This window comes from Ictidomys tridecemlineatus, chromosome 5, assembly GCF_052094955.1.
Source record: "Ictidomys tridecemlineatus isolate mIctTri1 chromosome 5, mIctTri1.hap1, whole genome shotgun sequence".
Taxonomy (NCBI): Eukaryota; Metazoa; Chordata; class Mammalia; order Rodentia; family Sciuridae; genus Ictidomys; species Ictidomys tridecemlineatus.
In genome coordinates this window covers 59,804,897-59,827,326 of record NC_135481.1, presented here as the reverse complement: position 1 = coordinate 59,827,326, position 22,430 = coordinate 59,804,897, and the positions used below count along the sequence as shown (strand labels likewise).

Here is a 22,430-nt window from a genome sequence, read left to right as displayed (position 1 = left end):
TGGGTGATTGACTCCTGGAAGCTCAAGGTCAAGGGCAAACCACAGACTGCCCTTGACCTTGATGTCTCTGCTTTCGGTAAGTACTTTCCTTGCTACACGCGCTGTTCCTCTGTTCCAAGGCTGTGGCGGGAGCTCCTGATGTTCACTTTCACCTCATCGCAGAACTCCAGAGCAGATTGTGATCTGCTGGTTGACTGCTGTGAACATCCAAGATTGTGAAGGCTCAGCGAGACCAAGGCCACATCTGTATTTAGACCCAATTTAAATGAGCTATGAATGTTTTTGGTCCATACAGTACCTGAATAGACTCAGTTATGTACTCTCCCCTGGCCACTGCCTTCTGGTAATGAGATCATGAGTTACCTGAGGGCAACGGATTCGGTCCTCCTTCACTCACAGTATGCGGCCCTGAATCCCCCAGGTGCTCAATAAATATTAATTGAATTAATCAGCTGCTACAGCACAGGTGCACACATGTATCTGCCTTGTGCTTTTCACCCAGCTATGAATACTGACAACCTGTGCCTCTCCCTGCCCTTGCAGGAACCCAGGTCCGGCCTCTCTCCCAACACAGCACAGGCTCTCTGCAGCTGTGTTGTCTAGGCCCCTTTAACCAAGCATGCTCTGCAAAGCATGAGGTCCCATTAATCTTGCACATACACACACAGCCTGAGTATCACATACCCCCCCCACACACCGTTTTGAAGGTCTCTCCAACTCTCCCTCCCCCCCCCCCCCCATGTTTCCTTTCCCTTTCAAAGGGTTTACAGAGAATGAAGTCCATTCCCTGCGCCACTTCTGGGGCAGGGTGTTTAATTACCGTGTAGCCTTTGTTGTGTGGTTGAGATCAGGCTTCTCTGTGTAGGGAGAAGGGAATTCCAGCCATCCTGATGCATTATAATCAAGTTACTTACCACAAGTCAGGAGTAACAGTTCTCTGCTTTCATTCTGATCACAGGGTGATATGGGGACGTAGTGTCTAGTGTTGCGCTAGGTGCTTTGGGCTGTGGTTGCAACAGTGCTTTACATTAGTGGTATTCAATCTTTTAAAGACTGTGAAGCCAATACAAATGGACTGAAACTCCATGATCAGCCTATTTTATGTACAAAATGTAAAATGAATTAAAAAATGATATTGGTTCAAATGCCTAATCAAGAACTATATTTAATAAATCACCTATATTTATTAAAAAATCAAAATGGTACATTAAAAAAATTTAGTTGTAGATGGACACAATATCTTTATTTTATTTATTTAATTTTTACGTGGTGCTGAGGATTGAACCCAGTGCCTCACACACACAAGGCAAGTGCTCTACCACTGAGCTACAACCCCAGCCCTCAAAATGGTAAATGGAAAGCAGAGCCGCATGCATGCCAGGTAAGCGGGCTCTTGTTGAGCCACATCCCCAGCCCTAAAATAATGAACTTTTCAAAGCTTCAAAAACAATTTGACTCAAAAACGCATGAGTAGATGAGCCTGGGCAGAGTTCATCATTTTACAAAGGCAGACACACACAGAAACTTTTGATCCCCAGAAGATGATAATTTCATGTTGTCAAAGGCTGCAGCAGCTTGGCAAGTCTGGTAGTGGGTAATCCCACTGTCTCCTAATAGTAGTGTCACAAAAGTGCCTCGAGAAAACCTTTGGCTTTTCATCTCTAGAATCCTACAGTTTGGTGAAACTTGATATTTGTGAGTAGAGCATTATGCTCAGAAGATATGTGGAATGAGTTAACCATCACCCATAAATTTTTATTCTCATTTTCTAGTTGATGGGGATGAGGAGATTGGTGAGTATTTTAGCAGAAGGGCTAAGATCTAGGTTATGAGTAGGTTTATACTTTCCAAAGACACTTAGCCATTGGTGCCAAGCAATCAGCACCTGTTCTGTACCCACAAGCTTCTTGTTATGTGTCAGTAGTACATGTTCCAACAGGCACACACAGAATTAGCCATCTTTTGGCGGGCTAAGCAGCTGCTTCTGTTCAAAGGCCCAAACTTGTTAAGTGGATATTTTCTGATAAGGACGTTCACATGCTGTGGGTGGAGCAAACTGTGTAGGGCACAAAGAGATAAGGAAGGGGAGTGGGCCAGTTCTGCCATGCCTAGATAATGGAGTGAAGGCTCAGGAGGAGTTCATTACTTATGAGTAGCCCCTGGGTGATGAATTGATTACTTTGGATATTTCATTGCCTAGCATTTTGCTTGTTTCCATGACTGTCTCTTTAACCAGAGAGCGCTGTGTGTAGAATGACGGCAGCAATTCAAGGACACAGAACTCTGTGTCTTTTTTCTGGTTGGGCTAGTGACATGAAACACTCAAGCCTTTTAGGAGCAGCAGTTTCCTCTCCATTTTAAAAGTAGCATCCTGGATAAAAGGAATAGGAACTACACATCTTTCCAAACGTGAAGAGCAGGTGGCATCCCTGGAATGTGATTTGGGATTTGCATGTGTTTGGGAATTTTTTTTTTTTTTTTTTTTTTTTTTAGAAATGGGGTGGGAAGAGGGGGAGGAGAATAGTAATTCTGACTTTTACAAATAGGAGGTATTCATAGGAAACCCTCGCATCTTTTTCACCTTTCTTTTCACTGAAGGCCCTGCTAAGGGTCTGTGTGAATTACTGGATTGCTAACAAAGTTGAAATTTATCCTTAGAGGCAATTCATACAAAAGCTGTTCTGTCAGATTGGTGTTAGGCAGGTGTAGGTCACACTTCACCCTTTGCTTTGGTTGTATGACCTTGGGTGGCTCCTTAACTTCTGTAAGTTTCAGTTTCTACATTTATAAAACAGTGAAAATCACAAGCGTGCACTGGTAATGACAGGAGGTATTCCGTTGGGCTTTTAGCACAGTGCCTCACATGGACTAAATATGATTGTTCTTGTCGCTGGTGTTCTATAAAAGACTGTTGTTGGAAGTATAAACTCCTGTTGTGTGTCGGGGACCTGATCCCTTCACATATGTGTAGATAATTCACAACTGAGGCATTCATTCACTGACAGTCAAGAGAAACTGTAAAATATAGACACAGGGTGGGTTTCCTAGCTCATTATTTTTATGCCATAACTCAGAGACCAAGGCCATCACACACGGTTCATCATGAGGTCTTCTTTTTAGCTGGGATGTACATTTTGAGGATGGGTAGACTCCACTATTGTTGGATCTGAATTGCAAACTTTTTTGTTGGTATTTCCTGAAGGCCTGGCATATATCATATTTATAATTAAAAACAATCTAATAGAGCCAGGCATGGTGACACACACCTGTAAACCTAGTGACTGCAAAGGCTGAGGAGGGAGGATTGCAAGTTCAAAGCCAGCCCAGGCAGCCTAGGCCCTGTTTCAAAGTAAAAAATAATAAAATATCTGGGGATACATAGCTCAGTGGTAGAGCAACTCTGAGTTCAATTCCTAGTATCCTCCCTCCACACACAAAATCTAATACAACATACTATGTTGACAGACAGAAAGTACACCAAACTAGTAATAGCACTGTCTATACACAGACTAAAACACAATTGTTACCTGGTATGGAAGGTTATGGACAGCAGTGGCTGCATGCAAGGTCCACTCAAAAGAATGGGCAAATTCTGAATGGAGTCTGGAGTGGTTTAGGTCGAGGCCCACCAGCAAACGCTAAGAACAGGAGAAGGGTTCTGTTTTTTTCTGAGACCGCCAACCAGCCAGGTGAGTTGTGCTGCTGAAGGGAGCCAGGCAGCGTTTGCTATGCAAACCCACTCATTTCTGAGCCTAGTTCCTCAGTGGACTTGACAGCTGGTGGCCTTTGTCCAGAGGAGGCAGCCACCAGTGCAAGTCTGGAGCCTGAAGTAACTCTTGACAGAATGTTACACCCAGGCCTTTCTCCTAGCAGCAGAGGCTCACGGGTTTGATGGAAGTAGGTGCTGAGATGGGGATGTGACCAAGTAGTAATGAGGCAGTAATGAAGCGACTGCTTTGCTCATTGTGAAGAATTGTGGCAAACATTCAAACACTGATTTTTTTTCCTCCCAAAGGAGTAAAAGCATCTTTCTTTCTACTTCTAAAGGAAAGAAGGGGGTAACAGCATGGCCATCTTGAGTGGTAACTGTGTGGCTTCTGTGCATCCTTCCTCTGAGCATCTCTTCCACAGACATGTCTGGAACATCATGTTGGGAGATGGATTCCTCATGTCTGCTTTTGGCACCATAGAAGTCCTGAGCAGTGCTAAAGTGTATGCTACTTGTTTAATCAGAAATCTGTCATCCAATACTCCGGGACACACACACACACACACACACACTCTCTCTCTCTCTCTCTCTCTCTCTCTCTCTCTCTCTTACACACACACACACACACACACACACACACACACTCTCTTCTAATGTCCTCTCTTATAAGTGCCTTGAACAGAGGGGGGAATAGTTTCCATTTTATAACTTGGAGAAACTGAGGCACAAAGAGGAGTTACCCATTTGTCCTTCTGTGACTTAGATCAGTGTCAGTAGCCCACGTGTCAGCTGTGGTGCCAGGATCTCTGTCAAAGACCTTAAACACATTATCTCGCTTGATCCAAACAGCAGTGCTGGGAGATGATGACTGTCATTAACTCCACTTTATAGATGAAAAAAAAAAAAATAGAGGCTTAAAGAGTTTAAGTAAGTGCCAAAGTCTAGTAAGTGGCTAGGTCCAGAGTTATCCCCAGGCTCTCTAGCTCCGGATGTGCCTAACCACCACACTGCACTGCCTGATTCACTCCCCTAGATCAAGGCACCTTAGTCTACTCTTTCTGGCACTAAATCTCCTGCACACCACCCTCTGCTTCTTTCTGGAAATTGTCTCAAGCCCTTGCTTAATGGAGGAGTGCTGCTACCATGTACCGGGGAATGTTGGGGCATGGCTGGCATCTTGGATTTGCTTGAAGACTATTTTAGCAATGACCACTCATTTCTCCACACCTTTCAAATGACCTACCCTGGCTTATGTGTCCACCACGCTGGCCACATACGCACGCGCCTTCCCAGGAACGGCTGGCACTCGGCAGCTCTTGCCGCCCCTTTTTCCATGCAAGCTTATTTGGAGTCAGGTGGCCGTACGGGAGGAATGTGGATTGCAGTTACTCTGCAAGCAGCTCAGCCTGATTCCGGGTGAGGCGGTGACATGGTGTCCAGTTGGTAGCTTCTGGGTAGCCTGTTTGCAGTCCTTAGAATTAGGGGTACCTTGTCCCAGCTGCTTTCAGATGATAACACTTCCGCGCTCTTTAGCAGATACCGGGAGGGTGTTAATCACCCACAGTGCCTGCCTCGGGGAAACCTTCTGCTAGAAACTCTCTTCTGGTTTCACACACTGGGATTTCCCTTCTTCTGCCATTAGGTGGATGTGTGCTGTGTTTAAAAAAAAAGACCCTAAAAACTTAAAGGTGGGATGTAAGAGGGGCGCTGGGGGATTATGTATTACAGTCCCTTCTGACTCTGCCTATTGTCCCTTCTGTCTGTGGCAACATGGGGGTAAAGGTGCCTGGTGACTCTCACAAGAAATGGGGATCGGGTGCAGGCTAGAGACCCTGTGTGTTTGTGTTCTGAAATCCCAGAGCACGGATTAGCTGTGACCCTAAAGGGCCTCCTGGGCCCTCCCAGCAAAGATCATCTTTCTTTCCTGTTGCTTTTCTTGATGCCCTTGTTCCTGGTGTTGAGCTGGATGTGGAAGAATTTGTCTCAGATGATTTAAAAACTGTTTATAACCTCCCCGCTCCTTTGATCTCCACATTCCTTCCTGCAGAGGGCTTGAGTAGGGCTGGGTGGATGGGCAGTGACCAAGGCACTTAAGGGGCTGGGGCTCTGTGCCAGACTGCTGGGCTTGAATTCCAGCTCCTTCACTTACAGGCCGACAGGCTGGGACAAGTCAGTGAGCCCTGTAAGCCTCAGTTTCCTGACCTATCAAGTGGGGATAAGGAGGGGGCTGCCTCTTAAGGATGTTCTGAGGATTCCATGTAATGGTGTTCGCAAAGCCCAGTCAGTAAATATTTGATGACAACAACGTCATAGCTGGGGAACTTTGCTCCCTGTGAGCCAGGTGGGAAAACCAGAGCACAGAGAGAGGAGGCAGTTTCTCCCGCTGTGCCAATGAGGAATGTGAAGTTACCTGCCTGATTGTAAGCTCCTTGAGGACAAGGACAGACTGTCTCCTTATGAGCATAGATACAGCAGCCACTCTGGAAATATTTAATTGATGTTCGTACTGATACTGCAATGCATTATTTTCAAAGTTAGTGGTGAAAGGATAGAGATAGCAGCAAATGTACATGCCATAGACACCATCCATCCCTCTGGTGCCAGGATCTCTTCCCTTCAGGAGGACTGCTCTGTTGCTGGTGTTCATTTTGTCCAGTGCTTGACACATAGACATAGGAGCTCAGTACATGTGTGCCCAGTGTGTGAAGGAATGGTGCAGAAAATGCTCTGGAAGCCATGGCTTAGCCAGGAGACTGTGTGAACATGGGTTCTCCTTTAGGTCACAAGGAGGCTCCTTGGAATGCCTCAGCATTCTTTTTGGGAACTAGTTCCCTCCAAGAGTGAGCACAGCTTTCTGAGTTTGCACTACAAAGCTTGGCTGACGATCATGCATTTGAGGCGGACAGTATTATCTCTGTGACTTTCAAGGGCTTTTGCTTTTTTAGTGTTTAGGAAAAAAAAATGTTTTAAACCATGAATCTAAATAAATGCCACAAAACCCTGCAGTCTGTTGGCTCTCCCCTCCAAATGCAGGAGAGACTCAAATAAATATGTTAGTAACATTGAGTATTCTCAATGGCCGGAGAGGCAAGGAGCAGCTGACCACTTGGAGAGATCCAAAGTGGAAGTGGACCATTGGCGGTCTCTATTTTGTGAGAAGGCAGAGCTCTGCTTCTGGATGGACACACCGTGGAACAGGGCACAATCCATGCCCTCGGAAGAGCAGTCTTGTTCCAGTCTTGGCTCTGCCATCCCAGAACTTGACCTCTAACTCTCAGTTTATTTAACTGCAGTTGAGATTAGTAGTTCCTATCCTTCCTGTGTCACAGGGTGGTAAGAAGGACCAAAGAGAGAAGTCACATGGGAAAACCTTCTGATAAACATGGTTTACATTGAACAATAAAAAAACATCATTCCCTGATATAAACTGTCCCTTCTTCTACAAAGATGTCTCTAGTTTCTCTAGCTTTAAATACTCTTTTCTGCCTCTGAAATCTCATGGCACTTTATTTATGCTTCCCTTTTGACGTTTGCGTAATTCTGTCTTTTTTTTTTTTTTAAAAGAGAGAGTGAGAGAGGAGAGAGAGAGAGAGAGAGAGAATTTTTAACATTTATTTTTTAGTTCTTGGCGGACACAACATCTTTGTTGGTATGTGGTGCTGAGGATTGAACCTGGAGCCGCACGCATGGCAGGCGAGCGCACTATCGCTTGAGCCACATCCCCAGCCCGTAATTCTGTTTTATTCTGCCATTATTTACACTAAATCTTAGGCAACCTGAGGGCAGAATTGATGTCTATACCATATTTATAGCCTCCATTATAGTACCTTGCCTGAGAAAACACTTTCATTACTGAAAAATAAACTGTAATGATTATTCTATATCATTATTATTATCAGAGCAGTTAATCACAATGGGCCTGCCAGGTAGTAGGTGCTCCAGAATTTTTTTTAGTCATGTTTGTTAATGTTTTTAGTCTGATTATTTTGATTTTAGACTTTTTTTTTTTTGAGGTTTAATTTACATGTAGTGAAATTCACTCTTTTCCGTGTACATTTTTATAGGTTTCCACAAGTTTTTTTTTTAATCATTAAGTAAAATTCCATTTTATGGATATAACATGTTTGGTGGATCCATTTACCAGTTGATGAACAAGGAGGTTGTTTCTAATTATGGGTCAGTATAAATAAAGCCATCATAAATATTTTCATAGAAGTTTGTTTTTGTGTGAATATAAGTCTGCATTTCTCTTAGGTAAATACTTAGAAGAGGAATACTGAGCCATATGGCAAATGCATGTTTAAGCAACTGCCAGACTGTTTCCAAAGTGGCAGGACTATTTTGCATTCCCACAAGCAGTGTATGGTAGTGCCAGTTTCTTTGTATCCTGATCGATATTATTAAATCATCAGGTTTTTTAAAGCCATTCAATGGATGCATAGCAGTATCTTCTTGTGGTTTTAATTTGCATTTGACAAATGAAAGCAAGCATCTTTTCATATGCTTATTTACCATATATACATCTTTTTTAGTGAACCATCTGCAAAAATCTTTTGCTCATTTTTAATTGAGGTTTGTTTTCTTATTAGTGAGTTTTGAGAGTTCTTTGTACTCTGATGTTCTTTATCAGATACATGTTTTGCAAATATTTCTTCCCAGTTTACCATTGATATTTTCATTCTCTCAGCAGTGTCTTTTTAAAAATTTGGTTGCCTCATTTTAAAAAATTTTTCTTTTCTGATAACCTGTTCTTTTATGGATTGCACTTTTGGTGCTGGTTCAAAAATATTTTGCTTACCCCTGTATCACTTAAGATTTCTTCCTGCTTTCTTTTATCTAGAAGTTTTATAGTTGTAGAGTTTTCATTTAAATGTTTTAATATTTTGAGTGATTTTTGTGTGGTGTGAGGTATGGGTCAAGGTTCATTGTCTTTGCATATGATTGTCCAGTTGCTCCAGCGCTATTTGTTAAAGTCCATCCTTCTTCTGTGAAGTTGCTTTCACACTTTATCAGAAATCCATTGACCATATGTACGTCAGTTATTTCTGGATTCTGTTCTGTTCCATTTATATGTATGTCTATCCTTTTGTCAAACTTTGCTGCCTTCACGACGGAAGCTTTATGTTAAGTTTTTAAATCAGGTAATGTCAGTTCTCATGAGTTTTTGTTCTTTTCAGATTTTTTTTTTACTATTTCTATTTTTTAACCAATTCATAGAAATTTTAAAATTAGTTTATCAATTTCTACTAGAATGTGATGCTGGGATTTTGATTGGCATTGCATTAAATATATAGATCAATTTGGGGTGAATTGATATCTTAACAATATTGGCGCTTCTAATACCTTAGGCGTTGGATATCTTTCTACTTATTTAGATTTTTTAATTTATTTCATTGGCATTTTGTGTTTTTCACTCTTTAGATCTTGCACATATTTTTGTATACTTACAGCTAAATATTTAATGGATTTGGGGTGTGCTATTGTTCAGTAAGTATTTGTTGAATTCATGAATAAATAAAGAGTGCCAACCTACTTGTGAGTGCCTGTCTTGGCTCTGTAATCAAATACAAGATGCTAGAATAAGATTGGAAAATTCAACAAATTTCTCAGTTATGAACAGGTCAGCAGTGAGGTAAGAGATCTAAGTATAATTCTAAGAGGCAAGAAATCTGGATTTCATTTGATACTCTCCCTGCCACATTCTTTAATCTTGATTAAAAATATAATTATTTTTAGCCAGGCACAGTGGTGCACACCTGTAATCCCAGTGGCTTGGGAGGCTGAGGCAGGAGGATCTCATGTTCAAAGCCAGCCAGCCTCAGCAACTTAGCAAGGCCCTTAGCAATTCAGTGTGACCCTGTCTCTAAATAAATATAAAAAAGGGCTGAGGATGTGGCTTAGTTGGTTGAGTGCCCTTGAGTTCAATTCCTGGTACAAAAAAACATGTATACATATGTATTTTTTTTAATGTATTTCAACAGCTATTTCTCTCTGCTCAGGGTCTGCCTCCTAGCACACCTTTTGGGACAGAAAGACCCAAAGTGGCTTTCTCAGTAGATGCCATAGATAGTCACCTTCCTTGCATGATTTGAGGTGCTGAATAGTCTATTTGACCAACTGTTTCTCACCCATTGGCCTGATTTGGCTCCAAACCTGCTTCTTTTACATCATGCCTTTCAGTCCTTTGGGTAAGATATTATATTTCCATAAGGCCTTAATCATGTGTTCCATGGGGGGAATATAGGTACTTAGATTTATTCCGTCTGATTAACATGTATTCATCGAGCACCTACCATGCAGAAGGCCCTTTTGAACCTCCAAAGTGAAATGGCATCCTTCCCTCGAGGAGCTTACAGCGATAGGGAATTAGGTTGTCCAAGTCAGTGTTGCTTGGAAGCAGGCAAGGCTGCTAGTCTGAGAAAGGAGTGCTGCACGCGTGGTTCAGCTCACTGAGGAACCTGGACTTTGGGGTAGGTGAGAAGCGCGAGGGTAAAGGGAAAAGAGGACCACAGAAGGGACATTGGAGTAATGATAATAAACTCCACTGACTACATTCCTTCCTTTTTACCATGAGAACAACTTGATCAAACTCAAAAACTTTATACAAAGAGATACTGTGTGTAATTTATTAATTACAATACCCTTGGCTCTATGGTTCTATGGTTTAGACTCTTTGTCACGTAACTCCATGCAATCTTGTACAGCAACTTTATGCAGTAGGTAGTGAGGATACTAATGAGGAATTAACTGCCCTAATAAAGAACTGCAAAATCAAGTTTTATTTCTTGCTTATATCATGGACAACTAACTCAGTGTGAATCAAGGGAGAAGCTTTGCCTCCCAGATTCCTTTCATCTGTGGCCCTGCCCTCTAGATTCTCAGGACTTGGGGGAAATAATAAGGCAACAACGGGGAAGGGTTTTATAGCTGTGACCTTGAAGTGGTACATGTCATTTCTGCTCATTCAGTCACAGCCTCACCTAGCCATGAGGATGACTGAGAAGTGTCTCTGATTACTGTGTAGAAAGAGTAGCATTTGGATATGGTGGGTCAAGCAGCCTCTGCCACAGTAGCATAGGGAAACTGAGGTACAGAATGATCAGGTGACTTATAAAAGGATATACAGCTACTAAGTTCAGGAGTTAGGATTTCCCCTATGTCTTCTGTTTTGATAGAATGGAAAAATGATAATAGCAATAATAGAAATAATGATACCTAACAGTTTGTGAGCGCAGGTGTGTGTTAAATGGGGCAGTATCCATAAAGGTCTGAATAAGTTCCAGGTTCCGTTCCTAGCCACAGGATCCTAGCTACACAGTTATAGAAAGAGCCAAGGATCTTTCCTGAGAACTGCGGACAACAGTGTAACTTTGTGAACCTACAGATTGTGCTTCCCCATTTGTGGAGCCCAGGGAAGAGGGCTGAAGAGACCCCAGTGGCTGAGTGGTGCCCCCCCTACAGGCCCAGGAGACTGGTCCCAGCAGGACCCAGCTCAGGACTGGAGCTGCTGCCCCTTGGAGACACCTTCCCATTTGTCCCCAGAGGACAGCCCTACAGAGTCAGGCTCTGCACCCTGGCCAGGGATGGGAAAATCCCTTGGCCAGCATCTGTTCCCTTAGGAGTCCTTGTGGGCTCCAGCCACTTCTAAAAGATGAGCTTTAATTATTATAAAAGCTCCAACATGAATGAATAACTAAATTGGCACCCTTCACTCATATATTATTTATGGGTTAGACTTTTAAAATAGCTCTTTTCGTTTGCGTGGCAGAGATGTTGGGACAGAAACCACTCCGTGACTGGCATTTCTGTGACACGAGGAAGGAAACATGAAAGGCTTCGCAGCACAGAGTTGGGGGAGAGGCTGCCACTCTCATTGGAGTTGAGGCTGAGGATGTTGGGGCGCCCCTCGAGTCGGAGCTGCTCTGAGGGGTTTCAAGATGCAGAGAGATTCGTGGGAGCTTGGGCCTCGAGGCCACTGCCCATCCCTTCTACCAGGTGGTCCAGCAGCAGGGGAAGAGGCCTCTGAGAATGTGTGGTGGAGGCCGCAGGGGCTGCCGTGACTAGGCCAGGGCGTTATGGTGGATCCTTGGCACTACTGCCACGTGTCGCATTTCTAGCCATTTGGACTTGCAGACTGGCCTCCAAAGAGTGTGTTCTCAGCAGAAGTGGCCTGTACCATCTCGCAGAGCAGCACTCTGCATTTCTCAGTTCTCAACTGTTTATCCAACGTACTGTTTTTAGCCCCATTTCAGGTGTCTGGCACGATGTTGGGCCAGTCCACACCTGCACCAGTAAGGTTCGAGGTGCTCTCTCCCCAAACACCATCTACGACTGGCATTCTCCAGCTGGCTCATGTTTGCTTGTGACATGTCCCTGCCTTAATCCGTGCTTCTCTCTAACAAGTGTGCATGTCTTCACAGGATCTTAGCCTTTTGGGTTCCCTCTTTTGTAAAGTACCTGTTCCTGTCCTTGGCAATTTTCTTAAGTAGTTTGACTCTGAAATGGAGACAATCAGTTGGCAAGGAGATTTATTTAAGGTGGAAAGAACTTGAACATGTGAAGATGAAGATGGAAGGGAGAAAAGGCTGAGCATTCATCTTTCTCCCAGGAAGGGCAGAAAAAGGACGCTAGGGATCTGGCCTCATCTGGCTGGGGCAATGGGGTTGCGGGGAAGGGAGCTGGTGCACCGGCCACCCCCAGCTTTCAGCCTGTTTGGACTGTCCGTTGCACTTGGATGTAAAAGCAGTAGAGGACTCATGGAGTTGGACAGGAGGGAAAAGGTAACCCACTTAGACTCTGAGAAAATGCTCTATGTTTTTAAATGTTGATAATTGCATTTTTTAAAAAGGGCCAGGGGAGGGGAGAGATGGTGAAATTTCAATGTATGGGATATGGTACAAATAAAATACAGGCGTATGACAGACAGTAGGATTCAAGGTATGGACCCTCCTGGCTGAGCAGAGTCAACATAAAGGAGAGTTTGAGCTCAGCCCCCCGAGGCGTGGCTTTGGGTTAGACTGTGTTGCTGGAAGCTTAGAGAGGAGGGGTATTTATTAGAAGGGGCTATGCAGGGGTTGAAGTGGCAAAACATGGGCCGAGAGGGACCATTCCACAAGGCCAGGAAGAAAGTGATGAGGGCCTGAAATGAACTGGAAGCTTTAGAAAATAAAGAAATGATGAATGAAAGATGCTTTACAGAGGCATGACCACGGACCTTGGTGATGAATAGATGTTGAACGAGAACTTAAATGGGATAAATGAAGAAGTGAGTGCATGGGTCAAGGAATATGGTGGGGAGAGGCTTAAAGAAACTCCATAGCTTGAGATTAGGCCTCTAGAAGGACTGAGATATTTATTGAGCACTTCCTACAACCCAAGTGCAGCAGTAAAGTGCCAGAAAAGAATAATGAATAATGTTGCTACCTACAAGGAGCCTATGGTCTCTGCAAGGAGAGGAAAGTGTGTGGGGGGGGAGTAAACCAACAGATGTATGAGTAAGTACAGTTATGGTAAGTGCTGTGGTCATGCACAGTGCCGAGACCAAGGATAACAGGGGGGACCTACCTTTGAAAGGCCCCCAGGGAGGACTTGCACAAGGAAGTGATGTCTAAGAAGAGAGCTGCAGAATGAGGGGGAGCCAGACAGGAAAGGATGTTCCAGGAAGTGCCCCTCTCCTAAGCAGAGGGCACAGTGTACACAACAGCCCTGAGTTTTTGAAGGAGGAAGTGGCAAATCTGAAGAATGGAAAGAGGTTTGAAGGTTGCCTGTAGCAAGGAGGGGTGATGAGCTTGGAAGGGGAGGCACAAGCCAGAGCCTGCTAGGCATCAGGGCCATGGTAAGGAGGGACTTTCACTCGGAGTGCCATCTTAGCCTAGGAAAGATGTCTGAACAGTGGTCCCCCTTATCCACTTCTCAGGCTTTCAGTCATGCACGGTTACTGCAGTCTGAAAATATTAAATGGAAACATCTCAGAAATAAACAACTCTCATGGGGTAAGCATTGACTACTGTAGTTTATAAATGTAAGTTCTTATTAAATATGTTTATCAAAAGTTTCATTATACAAATTTTCAAGGATATACCAACGTAGGAAGGATAGTATCGTGAACCCCCATAGGTAGCTCATTCCAAGTCAATTATTAGGGGGTTTTCATTTGTCTCATCTGCTTTCTACTTTGCTGAAGCACATTGAAGCAAGTCCCAGACATCATGTCTAAAAATACAGTAGATTCATTTTTCTTACATAACCATAATGCCATTATCACACCTAACACAACCATCATCCTTGGTGATCATTGAGTATTGAGTCTATAATTCACATGTCCCCAATTGTCCTGAAAATATTTTTTGATACATATTGGTTTGAATCAAGATCTAAACAGGGTACACAGTCATTCCATTGTGACCTCTCCTAAGTCTCTTTTGATCTGCAGCAGTCCCCATTCCTGTCTCTTTTCTCCCTATTTGTTTTAATGCCACTGACTTGAAGAACCTGAGTCAGTTCCTGTAGAATTTCCGGCATGCCAGGTTTGCTTCTCTGCTTCCTCATATTGTCATTTAACTCTTTCTTTCTTTACCAGGGATTGAATCCAGGGGCACTTAACCACTGAGCCACATCCCCAGCCCTTTTTAATTTTTTATTGTGAAATAGGTTCTCATTACGTTGCTAAGGGCCTTGCTCAGTTACTGAGGCTGGATTTGAACTTTGTGATCCTCCTGTCTCAGCCTCCCAAGTTGGTGGATTACAGTCCTGCACCACCTACCTCTCAATTTCTTATTAATTTCTGAAAATGGAAAGTTAGCTTGAAAGACTTTATGGATTAAGGTCCCACATTTTTGTCAGGAACATCACACATGATGGTGTTCTCCATGATGGATCCTGTCAGGAGGCGCATAATGCCGACTTGTCCTGTTCTTGGTGCTACTGAGATTTGTCAGAGAATTCAGGTGTTAAGAACTTGATCCTTCCTGTGTAAACTTCCCCCATCAACCTGCTATCTAATGGTTTTATTTTCAATGATTTTTTTCTGAATCAATCATTTCATTAATAATTCTTGACCTCTTCCAGTGTTGAGACCCCACGATTTCCCACAGAAATCAGAGAAGGGAGAAGTCAGTATATGTTACTGAGGAAAAGTCCTCATGGAACAAGAGAAATTGGGCATTCGACTCTCGATTCAGCTACTATTGAATGCTACTTATTCTGGGGAGTGAAGCAGGAGAGATGAGAGGACATAGGACCGGATAGTAAGGCTTTTTGTAAATGTAGATATTGAGCCTAGGAATCCCAATAGAGAATAATCTTTGAAAGCTATGTATAGGTTGAGTATCCCTTATTTGAAATGTTTGGAACTGGAAATGTTTGGGATTTCAGATATTGGAATATTTGTATATACATAATGAGATATCTTGGCGATGGAACTCAAGTCTAAATGTACAATTTATTTATGTTTCCTATACATCTTATAGCCTGAAGATAATTTTATATAATATTTTAGTGACCTTGAATTTTGACCATGACCCATTGCATGAGGTCATAGTGGCATCATGTCAGCACTCAAGAAGTCTCAGATTTTGGAGCATTTCTGATTCTGGATTTTCAGATTAGGGATGCTCTATCTGTATGTAAGAATAGAATCTCTCCTCTTGCCTTTAATGTTTCCCACTGGGCATTTGCCTTTGGGCAGGATGAGAGGTGCTGATAGATGCCGTTGTTAACACAGAGGGCTGATGAGCCAACCCCTGCCCCAGAGCTGAGTGGCACCTGTTCCCCAGCCAAATCCCTGTAAGAAAGGTTGGAGCCAGGCTCCCACCACCCCACTGCTATTCCAGCAGCTGCAACATAACTGGAGCTGGTTCTTAGTAGGAGATTTTTCCATGATGAGAGTGAACAAGTTATGACATGTGGGCCTGAAGCCCCTGCCTAGTGACAGAAACCAGAGCAGAAGGATCTGGGATAGGCCTCCCCCAACAGCAGTGAGCAAGAATTACCAGGATATTGCAAATGCATGGGGCTCCTTAATGGTGGCAGCCATGCACAGGAACCTTGGGGCTTTCAGAACCCTAAACCATGTCCTGTGGCTGATGGACTAGTAGCTGGCTGGGTTAGCATGGGAACCGCAGGACGCAGAAGAGCAGAGTGTGCTCTGGGGAGGAGGAATGGCTTATCCAGGCATCGCTGGTGATGTCCACCTGTTGGAAGGGCCACCCACAGTTGGCATGGCTACCTGGGCCTCACTGTCACCCTATGGTGGTAGAACTTCCCCATTGTGCTGTCCTGGAAGCCATGTGCTCAGTCTTAGCCACATGAAGTCTGAGCTGTACTTTCTATGTGGAGATGACTGGTAGGAGGATGGAAGTGCCAGACTAATGCATGGGGGTGGAAAGCAGGTTAGGACTGCAAGCAGATTTAGAGGAAGAACTTGGTGACCGCATGGCGTCTGTTTTAGCAAGTTTATGTGTGTGTGTGTGTGTGTGTATACGTATTTGTTCTTTAAGGTGTCTGAATATTCGGTGAGATTATGATCAGAGAAAGTGGAAGGGGGCTGTTCCTTTGTTGGTGCTGCTTTGGCAGAAAAGTTACCAGGGGAACTTCAGGATTTAATCTCCTGACTTGGGTTGCCATGGAACCCAAATAAGTTAAAAGCAGGTTTGGGGTAGGATAAGGGACAGGTCAAACCAGAAAGCAAGGGAGGGGACAAAGCTTACAGGTAGGGTGAAAATAAAAGAGTGGGTCTAAATTCTTTTTAAGGCTGATAGGGCTGCATGGACCTATACCTCAGCCCCACTAAGGAAGAGTGGCATCACCCACCGTCTTTCGCTCCCGTTCCCCAGTGCTGAAGTGGATCTGTACGTTGTTGCTTCTCGCTTATGTGTGGCCCATGGAAAAGAAGAGGATACCAGTTACTTCCTTAGGGGGTGGGTGGTTAGGAGAGGGGAGAAGAGTGTCCCTTCTGTTCTGAGTTGTGGGGAGGACTGATGTGAGACCTAGCTTGGCCTGGCAGGGAGAGCGCAAAGGCCACTACCACTTCCTCTCACCACCCCAGTGAGGTGCATATGAGACTGAGATTGCAAGGCATAGCACTCAACCCAGTGGCCATTGGGTTCTCTTGGTTCCAGGGACAAGCATGAAGGGCAGAGCTGGGGGTTGTGATGTTGTGAAACCCGTTTACCAAGTAAGTGTCCCTTTAGAGACTGAGCGCCCCATGCAGTCAGATGAACTTTTCAGAATTGTTCTGTGGATGTCCAAGTTTATAGGGACCCATCCTACTCAAAATAAAGCCTGGGGACAGGGAGTGGCAGAAACTCACAGGTAAAGGGGGCTGGAGATGGCACTGTTCAGCTGCTAGACAGGAAGGTGGATGGACAGGGCAGGTGAACTCCCCGGGGCATGGAGTCACACAGATCAGGGAATAGCCACCTTACACTTTGACAGGGGATCTGATGGCTTCAGAGGAGGACCTCTTGGGAGCTTGAGAGTGCATTGGGGAATGAATGGACAAAGAGCTACTTCATATGCCTTTTATCCCCTGAGTTTGCTAACAGGGGCATGAGGTCTAATTTTAGCTATGTACTTGCGGTCCTCTATGACTCATGGAGGGCCACTCTAGATGCACAGATTACTTACATCCTTGAAAATGTGACCAGATCATCTCATCTCTAATTTTCCTTCAGGTTATCATCTTGAATGTCATTTCCAAGGCTCCTCATCTGATTAGGTGCCCCCTCCATAATTCCCCAATGCATACTATTCTTTTTAGTCATGGTGGTTTCTTTATAGTTGGGCTTTTGAAGGGCCATTCTGACAGTAATGGAAATAGACATGGTTGATACTGAGAAAGCAGGGTTGAATTTGGTTTCAGGCACAGCTTAGGGGTTTTCTTTCTGGAATAACCATCTGTATGTAGCTTTCCGGTTTTCATGTTTTCTTCCTTTCTGCTTCTCCACCTGATTCTCCGAGCGCTTCCTTGCCTGAGCACATCCTGCCCCCCCACCTTGCCATCTGGGCAGGGGCTGGGGTGGGCCTAGGGTGGGGACAGGAGGAGTAAGAGGGCCTTACTTTCATTTTTGAATCTTCTTTCCTTGGTGTTTACCTTCAGGGAACTGACCCTTGCAAAAACAAACAAATAGTTGTGGATTTAAACACATATATATATATTTTTTTTTTCCACATTCCTGGCACAGCCACTGCCTGGCTGTTGCCTTCTCTGAGCCGTGGTCGCAGGAAGGGTGGCATTTTAAGCAGGATGAATTGCTGCTCTTCTGCACCCGGGGCCATCAATCTTGCCTTGAACGCTGGTTCTGCTGGTGTGCGGGCTCAGGCTCATCTTTCTGAGACAGACTTATTTACGGAGCCATGGCTAAGGTAATCTCACTCCCTGGCCCTGCAGCCTGGGCCTCTCTCGGCCACTCTTAAAAATAGCCCAGGATGAAGAGAGAGAGAGAGAGAGAGAGAGAGAGAGAGAGAGCGAGAGAGCTAGCACGCCAGGGTCTGGTTACCGCCTGTGCTCAGGGACTGATCTCACCTCGCTGCCGTCTGTGTCTGGCAGCTCGGCCCTCCTCAGGGGCTGCTGGACAGGATCATGGCCCTGCAGAAGGTGGTTAGCCCATCAGTCCCTCTGGCTCTGACCTCCAAGTCAGTAGTAGCTCCCCTCAAGGGACCAGGGGGAAGGCCTGGGGAGTAGAGTCCTTCCCAGGTCTCTTTGCTCAGCCAGTTGAGTGGGAAATTCAGTCCTGGAAGCATCAAGTCCTCTATGGAGGACAGCTATTCAGAGGACAAGGGTGGGCTTGGGCATTGGCCTGGCATGGTGGGAAAAGCAGTGTTGAGGGTAATATCTGCTTTCCACACCCTGCACTTTCCCCTCCCCCAGTGGCAGACACCTTTGCCCATCCCTAGCAGCTGGGAGTGGTCCACAGGGGCCATGTTCTTTCCCTCCTTGTGTCCCTAAAAGCCCTCCAAGGGAAGGAGACAAACCAGGCTACAGTTTGGTCTTTGGTCTAAGCGAAGCAGTCATTCCTCGATGACCTTGGGGAGGCCTCATCCTGTGTTAGGCTTGTTTTCTCTCTTGTGCAATTATTAGGTGGATAATTCTGGCTCCTGTCTCACCTCAAAAGGATGTGGTGAGATTGATTAGTCAGATTGAGGGAAGAAAGTCCGAAGTGACTCTGACTCTGAGGAGCAAGGGCTACAGCACTGCAGCTCTGCTCAAGCTGGCTAGGGGACCTCATTTCTTTTGCATGTGTGTTCCTGTTTGGGTGTGTGTGTGTTGGTGTGTTGGACGTGAGTCTATGTGTGTGAGAATGAGATGTGTGTCCCCCACAGTTCACTGATTGTCAACATTGGTCATTTGCCTGCCACCCTGCCTCCAACCCCCACCTTTCTTTTGCTCTTTTGGATTTGAAGGCTCTGGGCCCCCTTTTCTCTCTTACAGACTCTCTCTGAGTCCAAGCTCCAGGGAGACACCTGAATGGCAGGTGCAGATGAGATAACCAGTCATTTTCAAAAGGCTCAGAGCAACTGAGAGCCAGCAGGCCCCTCCAGCCACCGGTCTCACTTTTCTTCCCTGACCCTCCTTCACTCTCTAGTTTCTTCTTAAGCCTCCTCAGTCTTGTTTGCTCTGGGCTGCAGAACTCTGCATCCACTCTTTATTCCCTTCACTTGGATTTCTATCCCTTTCTACCTGTCCCTTATGGGTACTTCCAAGTTTCCTTTAGCAATCACCTTAAACTTCCCTTCCTGACTTTACCTTGCTTTTTCCCAGTAGTGGCACACAGCACACTTCATTGAAATGGCTCATTTAATTAATTGTTGCCCCTGCCAGGGCATAAGTTCTATAGGGATGTGGTCTTGTGTGTGTGTGTGTGTGTGTGTGTGTGTGTGTGCGCGCGCGCGTGTGCACGTGTGCGCACGCATGTAAGCAGTCCTAGGGATCAAGCCCAGTGCCTTATACATGCTAGGTAAGTGCTCTGCCTTTAAGACACATGTCCAGCCCAGGACATGACCCTTCTTGTCTTATGCATAATTGCCTAGCACAGTGTCTGCCTCCTCATTTGGGCTTGGTACATATTTGAGTTCATTGTGAATGAATGAATGAATGAATGAATGAGCAAGCAAAAATGAGTCCTGCGCAGGTGATGCTTTTGATGCCCATGCTCATTGCAGAGGTAACTGACCCATGGCCCCATTCTTGCCGGTGGACTCCCTCTCCACCCGTCTCAGCCCCTCATGCTGATGGCCCTCATGGACCACAGGCTCCTCCGTGCTATTTGGCCTGACCTAGGATTCCACAGGAGATCTTGTTCCAGCGCCTGGGCGCACTTCAAAGAGGGCAAAAAACAAGAGCTCAGCTTTCGGAATATTAGGTGCCCAGGAAAGAACTGAAGACTCTTGAGCAGCCTCAGTGAGGAGCAGACTCCCCCCAGCACAGGCAGCTGCCTGGACTGTGGCATCAGTGGCCGCTTGAGACTCACCCCCATTCCCCTACCCCTCCACCCCAATTCCTATTTGAGTCGAACTCAGCCGACTTCCAGCTTCTCTGTTCTCCTTGTCTGTTCTCATCTTCCCCCCACACTAGCTCCTGGCCCCGGTACTCAGGGTGGGGGCTGCTTTTCCCAGCTCGTCCCCCACCAGCCTCTGGCTCCCAAGAGAGCTGCCCCTTTCGCTGCTTCCTGGGGCGGCGGCAGCGGGTTTGGAGGAAATGGGCTCACTGCGACTGACTGACGTCTCCACCTGCTGGCCATCCTGACCCTTGCTGCCTGCAGCTCTCCGGCTCTGTCCCCGCCACCACTGCCGTTACTGTTGCTGCTGCTGCTGCTGCTGCTGCTGCAATATTTTATAACTCATGACCCAGAGACCCCGGGTAGGAGGCATGCCCCAGCAGAGGACCCGGCATGATGCTCCCGCCAGGATCTGCTGCTGTCGGATGCTCCGAACAAGTTTCCCCTGAGGAAAAGTGAGAGGGGGCGGGGAGCTAACCCTCTGACTGTGTTGCTGTCCCCTAGGGACCCTTCCATGAAGACTGAGGCCCACGTAGCTGCTAAGAACCTGCTGGCATGACATCAGCCACGGAGTTTGAAAACGTGGGCAACCAGCCACCGTACAGCCGGATCAATGCCCGCTGGGACGCCCCGGAAGATGAGCTGGATAATGACAACAGCTCAGCCAGGCTCTTTGAGAGGTCCCGGATCAAGGCCTTGGCAGGTACTGCTTGGGGCCACAGGGGTTAGAGAAGCATGTTCATAGTCCCTAGGTCCATGCCCCTCCCCACGACAGTGAAGCCTCTGTGCATGTCGGGTGAGCCCTGGCATGGCAGCGATAGAGATGTGTTTGCTGGGCTCAAAGAGGCTAGGCAGCCCTGAGAGGGAGCAGAGGCTCTAGCAGGTTTACCCTGAACAGCCCCTATTTCCTCCCAGGTCCTTCTGAGGAGCAGGGAGGAGCTGGAGTTGGTGCCAGGTGGGCTTTGCCTTCTGCTCCTGTCTGGAGCGACCTGCAACTAATGTTCAAAGTATGAAAAAGTCTGGGCAAAGGAGTGTCTGAGGGCTAGACAGCCAGGCCCAGGTGCAAGGGGCCTCCTGGGCACCCCGGTTTCCTGCCTGGCTTTGGAGAGAAAAATTATTTTCCTCTCTGTGATCCCAAAAGAAAAGAGCGATTCAATTAGAAATTGAGAAGAGATAGCATCCTCTCCACACTGCCTTAGAAAGGAGGATTTTCTGGATAGAACCTCTCATCCTTAAACTGGAATTAGATTTGTACTTAGCAGGTTCATAATAGATTTTTTTTTCTCTCTCTTTCAGAGAGAATATCTTACATCTCTAGCAGAAATGGCTTCTCCTCCCCCTGCTGGCTGAGATCTGATTCTTGGAATTTTTTATTTTTATTTTTATTTTTCCCACCAACCCTTGTGATTCTTGTCTCCCTGGAACTTGATTTGGGGGTAACTAAATTCTGTCCTGGTATCCTTGGCCAATAAATAGAGGTTGAGTTACATAGGGGTGTGTGGGGGAACTTTCTTCCCCTAATCCACCTTTCACCACCCCATCTGGACCTGGTTCCTCATCACTGATTGTGCTCGTCTTGTAAGAAGAGTACAGCCTTTCCCGTGAGCACCTTCTGGAGTGATTTTTACCCTGTTTCTTATGGTCCTGCTGGAACTTGACGTTCATAGCGATCCTCTTCCTCCTGCCCTTCTTTCCCCTCCACTCCCAGATACTGTGGTCCCTGCTGACCTTGAGGCCTGAGCAGGGCTCTAGGCCCCCCTGGAATTATGATGACCATTTATCTCAGAAGTATCTGGGCTTCTCATTCCATAAAAGGAATGCGGTGCCTCATCTCTCCTGTCATGACAGGGAACTCACTAGGGACTTGGCCGTCACCCTTTTGGTTCTGATCTTTACTGGAAGCTCCCTTTCTTCTTCCTTATCTTGTCCTCACCTTTTCGGACCCCAAACAATCCTCCCTTGGTTTTCCTGGGGGAAGCATAATAGCTGTGACCCCTTGCTTTTTGCTTATGTAATTTAGCCTCTTTAAATAACCAAACTAAACTGAAACCCTTGGTTTTGTCAGTTTGGTTTTATATTTCTGCTGGCTGGATTTGGCTACGGTGAGCCTGGTGATACAGATGGAGGGAGAATGGTAACCATGTTCCATGAGGTTTGCCAGCGGATGGAATGAGGTGACCTGTGTAGACCTGTGTTATTTGATCTGTTTCATACACCACCTATAT

At 45.7% G+C, this 22,430-nt stretch overlaps 1 protein-coding gene across 1 annotated transcript in view; it reads left to right on the top strand.

Moving 5' to 3' along the window:
• Sptb (spectrin beta, erythrocytic) overlaps nt 1-22,430 on the top strand; it is a 124,389-nt gene that overhangs the window by 33,600 nt on the left and 68,359 nt on the right. The window contains exon 2 of the mRNA XM_005322793.5: nt 20,710-20,908. Within this exon, the coding sequence (XP_005322850.2) occupies nt 20,761-20,908 (148 nt within the window). The 5' untranslated portion in view covers nt 20,710-20,760. The remainder of the gene's footprint in view (nt 1-20,709; nt 20,909-22,430) is intronic.